Genomic DNA, 9,927 nt, shown 5'->3' on the forward strand with positions numbered 1-9,927 from the left:
ATTATAAAGAAGTCTATGCATCTTCTCTTATGCTGAAAGTTGCAAGATCAATGTTGATGATGTAATTACCCTTCTACAGATGGTTGATGCTAGGAGAATAGGAGGCAGGTGTACTCAACAGGAGCAGCGACCCCAATATCAGGAAGAACCACAACCGCAGTTGCCAAAACCACCACCTCTTCTCTAGATGACTGTTGAGCAGATTATTCAGGTGTACACTCAAGCGGTATAGACTATGGGCCAAGCTATAGCCGCCCTACAACAAGCCAACCAACAACCTCAACTGCTAGTGCAAGTGCAACTACCTCAGATACCGTGTGACAAACGTGGGGAGTTAATGAGGAGACATCCATTTATTTTTGCCCACTTTACTAACCCCATGGATCCTGAGGACTGGCCTCATGCATCGGAGAGAGATAGAGAGTTGTACAGTACTCATTGTGAAGATAGAGAGAATGTTATGTATGGTCCCCACCAGCTGAGGGGGTCTGCAAAGTCTTGGTGGGAATCTTACCTCGCTAGCCACACCAACCCTGATGCTATCACTTGGAAAGAATTTAGAGACAACTTTTGAAGGTACCATGTCCTAGGGGGATTAATGATCATGAAGAAAGAGGAGTTCTTGGCACTAAAGCAGGGAGCTATGTCAGTTAGTGAGTATAATGATAGATTCTTGCAACTATCCCGCTATACACATGAGGGTGTCAACATCGATGCCAAGAGACAATATTGGTTCATGAGGGGCTTAGTCGACCCTCTGCACTATCAACTTATGAACCACACCTTCCCCACATTCTAGCACTTGATTGATAGAGCGATCACGATAGAGAGGAAGCATAGGGAAATGGAGGATTGAAAGCGTAAAATGAATGGACCACAATCAAGAAGCAGCAGTTGCCCCCGCTTCTCAGGCAATCATCCCCAGCAATGCAAGCATGGTCATTCACAGGGGTACTAACAACATAGTCAACGTCAGTACTAGCAGCATTACCCTTAGCAGCCCAAACATTAGAACAACCAACAGGGAAGCAATCAGTATTCGCGATAGAACAACTAGGCACCTCGACTTTCTGTCCCAGCAATAAACTAGGGTGGCCAGTTAGCACTAGCTCAAGGAGGCAGATGTTTCCATTGTGATGAGAAGAGTCACTAGGCGATGCAATGCCCAAAGAAGATGGTATAGCAGCAGTCAGCTCCTAACACCCCACTAAGATAGAACACGCCGCAACAGTCAGCTCCTAACGCCCCACCAAGATAAAACATGCCACAATAGGCAACGAACAACCATGGACAACCACTCTACAGTTGTGGGAGGGTGAACCACCTAGAGGCCGTGGCAGTCCAGGAAACACCGAACGTGGCTCTAGGTATGTTCCAAGTCGACTATCACCCCGTAATTGTGTTATTTGATACTAGAGCAACACATTTTTTGTTACTACAACATGGGTAGAGGCACATAATATTCTAGTAGATTCAATGTTATCGCCAATGAAAATTAGTTCGATTGGTGTAAAGTTCAAGCAGATAAAATATGTTCAAATGTAAGGGTGGAAATAAGGGGGTAGAGTTCCTCGCTGATCTAGTGGTAATTGATACTCATGTGATAGATGTCATACTAGGGATGAATTGGCTGGATAAGAACCAAGCGGTAATTAGTTGTGAAACGAGGAGGGTGAAGTTGATGTCCCCATCTGAAAAAGAGATAGTGCCCGAACTAAGTATGCCTGAGCCAAAAAAGGAGATCGCTACTAGTTGACCATTGATAATGAGACCACCCCACTCGAGACTATCCGAGTTGTGTCTGAGTTCCCAGACGTATTCCCTAAGTAGCTGCCAGGCATGCCACCTTAGCAGAAGGTTGAATTTGTTATAGATTGTCCTAGGCACTGCCCCATCTCCAAAAGAGCATATATAGTGTCTGGGCCAGAGTTGGTGGAACTCAAGAAGCAGATAGATGAGCTAGAGTTAGTGAAGGGTTATACCAGGCCAAGTGTCTCACCCTAGGCCACTCTAGTTTTGTTTGTTGAAAATAAGGATGTCACTAAGAGGTTGTGCACAAACTACATAGCTCTAAATGAAGTCACTATCAAGAACAAGTACCACCTCCCTAGAATAGAAGACATGTTTGATCAACTCAGAAGAGCTAGTGTGTTCTCCAAGATAAACTTGAGATCGAGTTATCATCAACTGAAGATCTAACCTTTTGATATACCGAATACGACATCAATAACCAAGTATGGGTTGTATGAGTACATTGTTATGTCCTTCGGTCTCATAAATGCACCAACTTACTTCATGTACCTGATGAATAGTGTGTTCATTGACTATACTGATAAGTTTGTGGTGGTATTCATTGATGACATCCTCATATTCTCAAAGTGAGGAGGAGCATGTTGAGAATTTGAAGATGATGTTGCAAAGGCTTCGAAGGCACCATTTACATGCCAAGCTGAGCAAATGTGAGTTTTGGATTCATGAGGTCCTATTCTTGGGTCAATGTAACACCCTAAAATGATAAAGAAAGCAAATAGATAGGTTCGATTGGAATGTGTTTGGGGGTTCTCAATCAACTGTACCCCTTTATATTTATATGGGAGGAGGTCAATAGATTCCCACGGATAGGTTAGGATAACCAAACATGGGAAAAGTACTCTCACCCGAGTTAATCTGATCGCGGGCATGGACTGTCTAAGCCACATGGCCGGACTGTCCTGCCATGCCCAGGTGCCAAATATGGTGCTCAATAGGATCGATTGTGTGTTTCCGACATTAAGCCCATTCGAGAGTTAATCCTCAAGGAAGCCCATGAGAGAGCTTACTCTATTCACTCTGGAAGCGAAAAATGTCACAAGGCCTGAAGAATATATTCGGATGGTATGGTATGAATTGGAGATCACATAACATGTTGCCATATGTGACAGCTGTTAGAGGATTAAGACAGAACATAAAAAGCCACGTTTGTTGCAACCGCTATAAATTTTGCAGTGGAAGTGGGATTAGATCGGAATGAAATTTATAGTTGGTCTACCTCGCACGCGAGCCGACTATGATTCTATCTGGGTGGTTGTGGACCGTTTAACAAAGGCGACTCACTTGACACCTATCAAAACCAATTACAACAGTGCAATATTGGTAGAGTTATGCATGTTCTGGATTGTTTGCTAGCAAGGCGTTGCCAAAGAAAATAGTGTCAAATCGAGGAACACAATTCACTTCACATTTTTTGCAACAGTTGCATGAAGCCCTAATACATATTTGAATTTCAATTCAGCTTATCACCCATAGACTAACGGTCAGACAGAAAGAACAAATAAGATACTAGAAGATATGTTGAGGGCATGTGCATTACAAGACAAGTCAGGATGGGATAAAAGGTTACCTTATGCAGAATTCTCTTATAACAACAGTTACCAAGACAACTTAAAGATGTCAGCGTTCTAGGTATTTTATGGTAGGAGCTGTAGAACGCTATTACATTGGGATCAACCTGGAGAGAGATGGCGCTCTCTTCTCGATAGCCAGCCCCCTCTGGTGTGAAATCTACCCATGGCGAGCTCACCCTGGCCATCATAGCCGCACCTCGGAGCCTAGCCAACCGCGAGCCGTGTGCCACTATAGTAGCCGCGTCTCGCCTACACGTTGTGTGTGTTGCCCTGCCTCGCCTCCGCGTCATGCACACTGCCGTCACCTTGTTGCCTCACTTTGCAACCGCTGCACACACATGCCCGTGAAGGTCCCCATCTCGCCAAAGCCACGTCGTCGCAGGTAGTAATCGTTCGTTGACATGTTCATGCACGTCGGGCCATGCACCCTCGCTGCACGCGTTCACGCCACGTGCTACCAGACCACATTCGCGCGCGCTGTCCACATACATCGTCGCCGTCCGTTCGCACGCTGTTCGCGTGTTGTCCGCGCGCTGCATGCATGTTGTTTCGCTCGTGTTGCACATGTTGTGCACATTGTTTCGCACGCTGTGTCGCGTGCCATTTCATGCGCTGCGTCGCGCGCGGTGTTTAGCGCGTCATACACAAACATTATTAAATTGTGAAAGGGAAATGGACATAGACATTTCCTATAATTGTTTTTGGTGTTTGACGTCCATCACAAACCACGTGGACTAACTAGTTTGCCTAGTTGATCATTTCTCAGGTGCATAAGTTTATCTACAACCTTTCTAAATCGACTGTCCGGAATACCGTAGATTATTCCGGACAGGAGAAGCTTTTTGGAAAAACACATATGTGCGGACCGTCCGGGCCCTTGCGGCGGATCGTCCGTGACACCAGGGTGAGCCTCAGATAGGAACACTGCAAAAACATAAGTTAACACCACAGACCGTCCGATGGAGAAGCGAGCACCGTCCGAGATCAAGCGTGGACCGTCCGGCCTCAGGCGCGGACCGTCCGGTCGTTTAAAAACCAGAAAACCCCGAAGGTGACGGGTTTGGTAAAATGTATTTTTAGCGACCTCGCAGACCGTCCGGGTTGCACGGTCGGACCATCCGCGATTGCTTTATCTGACATCTGACGACGCATTAAATGCTCTATAGCGTTGATATAGCCGTTACTGCTAACCGTTGCGATTTCAACCGTTGATGTGCAGGGGCGGACCGTCTGGACCAGGGGCACGGACCGTCTGCGGTCGGCAGGATTGGAGCAACGACTAGAAAGTGGTTGGAGGCTATAAATACAACCCCAACCACCTCCATTCAAATAACCCAAGCACTCCACTCATACACATTCAATAGAAGAGCTAGCAATCCATTCCAAGACACATTCAAAGCTTCCAATCTCTCCAAGTTCCACAATTGAGACAAGTGATCATAAGTGATTAGCGACTTGAGAGAGTGTGATTCGTGTTTCATTTGTTGCTCTTGTTGCTTGGTTTCCTTAATCGTGCTTTCTTCATCTTCCTCTAAACTCTCTAAGTGTTTGTAAAGCTTGCAAGAGACACCTAATTGTGGTGATTCTTGTGGGGTCTTAGTGACCCGTGAGATTGAGAAAAAGCACTTGATCGGTCTGAGTGACCGATTGAGAGAGGGAAAGGGTTGGAATAGACCCAGCCTTTGTAGCCTCCTCAACGGGGACTAGGTTCTTTAGAGCCGAACCTCGGTAAACAAATCGTCGTGTTTATTTGTGTTGATCTTCACTCGTTTTGTTTCTCCTCCCTTCCTCTCTCTAAAGTTCCCTTGCTCATATTAATTTGTGTTGGCTCCCAAAGTTATCCGTATTGATTGAGCAACTCTTAGCAAGGAGAACTATCTTCCGCACTCCGAATTATCTCTAACACTAACCCCGAGCATAGTGTGTGTTTAAAGTTTGTAAATTTCAGGTTCGCCTATTCACCCCCCTCTAGGCTACTTTCAAATTGTTTTGCTATAATCGCTCATATTAATTAATTCATTCTTGCACGCCTTAGTGATCTCTTCCTTTACATGGTGTACTATTCTTTTCATTTTCAAGTGTATTGATTGAATGTTCGCATCGCATAGACAACGAGGAGTCCGTGTTTCCCGAACGAGTATCATGACTTGTAGTTCAAATTTGAATTGTATGAAGAAATTCAATCAAATGAAATAAGTTTAATAGATATATCAAACACTTAGAGAAATATGCCAAAATTTTGTATGTAGTTCTATATACTTTAGGAACACAACACATGGAACTGCAAATTGAAGAATGGAAATCAAATGGAGCGAAGTCTACTGTTTTCCTCCATCTGCCCTTACTGCAGTAAATGTTTTGAATTTGTAACCTTACAACCCAGTTACACACAGTAGCAAATGTTTTCAATTTGTAACGACCTTACAATAGATAATTTAGAAGGGCTCTTATTGAGGAGTGGGGACAAGCTGCCAGCACCTAGTAAGATTTACTACAGCAAACCACTCATATCCCACACAGTACAAATCAAAAGCGAATGAAGCTGATGAGTGATGATAGCCAAGCCCACCCAAGGCAAAGTTTGCTTAACAACATCTTGATCGTGGTCCACCATTGATCTAATGCCACTGGAAACCATAACAAAGCAAAGTCGGCATTCTTGAAGGCAATGCAAGCAAATGATGGTTCCTGTACTACGTGCTGTACGTATCTCGCAGAAGACAAGGTACGTACAGCACTGTACATGATCAGGGCTTGACGCTGCTGCCATGGCCCGCGGCGGAGGAAGCCCTCGTGAGCGAAGTGAACGTGACCACCGGTTCCACCGGGGTCTCATGGACGCTAGCGACGAACGTGTCGTACCGACGGAACAGCTCCGCCACCATCAGCCGCCCCACCGCCACCACCGCGTTTTTCCCCGGGCACTGCTTGTTCCGCTCCGCGGCCGCGCCGGTCTCCGGCCCGTTCGACCACACCACGTGGTCCAGCAGCCTCCGCCGCTCGTCGTCGGAGCAGACGGCGAACCGGTCGGGGACGAACTCCCGGCCGCGCCGGAACACGCGCTCGTCGCGCGTCGCCAGTGGCTGGTACCCGAACAGCATCTCGCCCTTCTTCACCTCGTACGCCGCGTCGTGGCTCTCGACCACCATGTCCTGCCGCGCGCGGCCGTACTGGAACTCCACCGGCGGGTTCATGCGCAGCGTCTCCCACACGAACGACTTCACCAGCGGCATCTTCTCCACGTCGGACAGGGTGATCGCGTCGCCGGCACTGGCACTGCCCGGTGGGACGACGGCGCGCACCTCGTCGGCGAGCCTGGCGTGCAGCTCCGGCCCGCTGCGCGCAAGCCACTTCACGACGTGCGGCAGGAAGATCTTGTAGCCGCCGTAGGCGTTGAAGATGGCGAGGAAGATGAGGTTGTGGAGGAGCTCGTCGCGGGGGACGGCGCCCGGCTCGGCCTTCTCGGCGTCGTCGAGGACGCCCGCCGCGACGTCGGCGAAGTAGGCCGTCAACTCGGCGTAGTCGCGGCGCACCAGGAACGGCGGGAGGCGGAACGTGTGGAGGAGCAGATCCTCCAGTGGCCAGGGCCTGATGGCCTTGCTCGCGAGCGGGTGGAGCTGGAACACGAGCCACTTGAACGCCTTCGCCGCGGCGCCGTCGCCGATGGCCTTGCTCGGCAGCTTCCCGCCGAACAGCGAGGCGCAGGTGAAGTCCAGCATGTGGCGCATGTTGTGCTTGTTGAACTCCACGGCGGAGGCTCCGCCCGCCATGCCGGCTTCGACGGCGTCGAACGTGGCGGTGAAGGCGGCGCCAAACGCCGGCGCGACGTGCTGCATCCCCGCGGCCGCGAGGCGGATCATGACGCGCTTGAGCGCAGCGTGGCGCGGGTCGGCGCCGTCGAGGAACGCGAGCGGCCGGTGCCCACCGAAGAGCGCGAGCGAGGGCATGTAGGTGCCGTCGAGCGTGCCGTCCTTGTCGACACGGGAGTCGTCGAGTAGGACGCGGAAGCTGCGCGCGTCGAGAACGGCGACGACGCGGGAGTCACCGGAGAGGAACGGGCCTGGCGGCATGTTGACGCGCAGGACGGTGGCGCCGCCGTGTTTGGCGACGCGAAAGCGGAAGTACTCCTCCGCGCCCTGGAAGTAGAAGTAGTCCAGGCGGTCGCGCAACGGCGTGAAGAAGGGCACGCCGTAGCTTCCCGGGATCTTGTGGACCGGGAGGCCAGAAGGTGACAGCTTCTGCTGCTCGTCGCCGGCGTTGGCTCGTTTCGATGCCATGACCGAGAGGAGAGAGCAGCAGGCCAACGTTTAGTGTGTTGAAGTCCTCGCTCTACGTACCGCGCCCGCGCGTGTTAAATAGCCAAGCCGCGCACTTTAACATGTGGGTTATACAGCAAAACAATCTACTCTCTAGTCTACACACACAAGAATATGGAGTATTTTTGTGTTTGTACATGCCTGGGTCCAGGGGCGGAGGACTCTCTGGTCTCTAGCACTTTAACGTGTTAAATTGTATGATGCGGACTTCTCTATATATATGATTGCATAGTTTTGAAAGACCAACTTGAAATATTCATTATTGATATGAGAGTTGATCCATATATTCTAAGTTGCAATGACCTAGGTGATCTTGCTGTGAGAATGGTTTAGAGTGACAGGCATGTCGTCTTTCCATTTGTATACCGTCTCATTGAATTAGCTTTGATTTTAGCAGTGGCAACAACATCTGTGGAGAGAGTTTTCTCATCTATGAATATCATTAAAACTGAGTTGCGGAATAAGACAGGAGATGAATGGCTTAACCATCGTATGGTGTGTTATATTGTGAGGGATATATTTACAAGCATTGAGGATGCAAAGATATTGGATTATTTTCAAGTCATGAGAACCCGCAGGGTGAATCTACCTCGTACTAGTGGTATGTACCAATTACTAATGTGACAGAACCTCCCAAGTCATTAGACACACCTACAGTTGTCCTTGTCCAACGGACCTCAGACAACCCTGCATGTGCACCTGATCACTTGACAAGTTCGGTATCTGTATTCTTTACCTTGCCCAAGAGCGTTTCACCCGTCACGCAGATACTACAACACATCAGAGGTACGAGTATGCGGAAGCAGTTACAATAACTTTATTTTATATTAAAGTATGGAAAGAGTAGTATTATTACAGACCAGTAGAAATATAAGAGTACTGGAGTAATATTATTACATAACTTGGGAGGCAAAAACCTCTCCCGATAAACAGCAAAAGTTTTTAAAGGAGGACACTTCCTCCCGAGGCTTCAGTCTTGGCTTTCTTCTTTAGGCACCACCTTGGAACAAAAGCAACAAAAATTTGCTGCTTCCTCACCTACAACAACATGGGTTTGAAAACCCTGAGTACGGAGTGTACTTTCGTAAGTCTTACCCGTCAAAATAAAAGACTCTCAAGAATATGCTGGCCTTTGGGAATCAAGGTATGGCTTATCAAAAATCAAAGACTTTGTTTGCAGAAATGCTTACTAACAGTGGATCCTTAAAAGTCCAGTTTTATTAGCAAGTTAAGTCATTACCTGAGTTCTAGAGTTCTTTCTACCCTAGTTCAAGCACTTGACCTATACTAGCCAATTTCTTATCAACCCTTCTTGTTCACTGGATTGCTACGTGTAGGGCAATGACCAAGTCTACATGTCCGAGAAGTAACGGCGATCCAAATCGATTAATACTCAGCTGAGGATCTCTAATCACACGACATATGTAGCACTTAACCCTTGCATATGTCAACTCGCCACCGGGGTTCTTAAGACCAGATCAGGTTCACACCAACCGAGAGCACAGATACACCACCGTCCAACCTCTTGCCACGGAGGGTACACGCTACTCTCGCCATCTCTCCATTCCCATTGCGTGTTATCTTTTTCTGGTATTAGTCTGCCCGAGGCAAAGCTTACCCATGATGAGGCATGTGACCAGTTAAAGGGTCCTCGATCATCAAGCCTACATCGACAAGGTCCTTAATTGACTCAGACGAAGACACTACACCGAGACTCTCTTCTCGTGCAAGTCAACCGCCCGGTCTCAGCTTTATCATTTTCAACCCAAAGTTTGGTACCTGGCAGATGTACATCTTTTCCGATGTTGAACCCATCACGGCCATGATGGATCCACCATCAAGTTTTATTTTTTTTGAAAACATCCCACCCACTTGAAGCATCATCTTTTGTCAAACAAAACATTTTGTTTTTCTAGAGCAAGGCTAAGCATAAGAAAAACCTTTTTTATAAAACAAGGGGATCAAGGAAAGGGAATCAAATTCTCAAGGAAGAAAATGCATCAATTTGTTTAGCACGCAACTCCTATCACTTAATGCATCAAGCAAGTGAGAAAGATTTTAAAATAGCAAGGAGGTGGCAAATGCAGCGGGGCTTGCCTTGTGTTATAGGTGAGTCAGGCTCTGCTCCACAGATGTCAAAATAAAAGTAGTTCCCGGCCTGGGGTTCTTCAGGTGGTGGTGGTGCAGTCCTTGCTTATTCTTCAACTTCTATCTCTTCTTCGTTTTCT

General features: G+C 47.9%; 1 protein-coding gene across 1 annotated transcript; it reads right to left on the minus strand.

The window, feature by feature from the left end:
• Nucleotides 1-5,671: 5,671 nt before the first annotated feature.
• Nucleotides 5,672-7,785, minus strand: LOC103654805 (allene oxide synthase 3). The gene has a single exon (XM_008681617.3). The coding sequence runs from the start codon at nucleotides 7,658-7,660 to the stop codon at nucleotides 6,131-6,133; it is 1,530 nt and encodes a 509-aa protein (XP_008679839.1). The 5' UTR covers nucleotides 7,661-7,785; the 3' UTR covers nucleotides 5,672-6,130.
• Between the last annotated feature and the right edge of the window lie 2,142 nt (nucleotides 7,786-9,927).

This window comes from Zea mays, chromosome 4 (assembly GCF_902167145.1).
Source record: "Zea mays cultivar B73 chromosome 4, Zm-B73-REFERENCE-NAM-5.0, whole genome shotgun sequence".
Classification (NCBI taxonomy): Eukaryota; Viridiplantae; Streptophyta; class Magnoliopsida; order Poales; family Poaceae; genus Zea; species Zea mays.

What these genes read in the sequence shown, in the direction of transcription:
- LOC103654805 (XM_008681617.3), bottom strand. Translation starts at nt 7,660, where the DNA reads ATGGCATCGAAACGAGCCAACGCCGGCGACGAGCAGCAGAAGCTGTCA.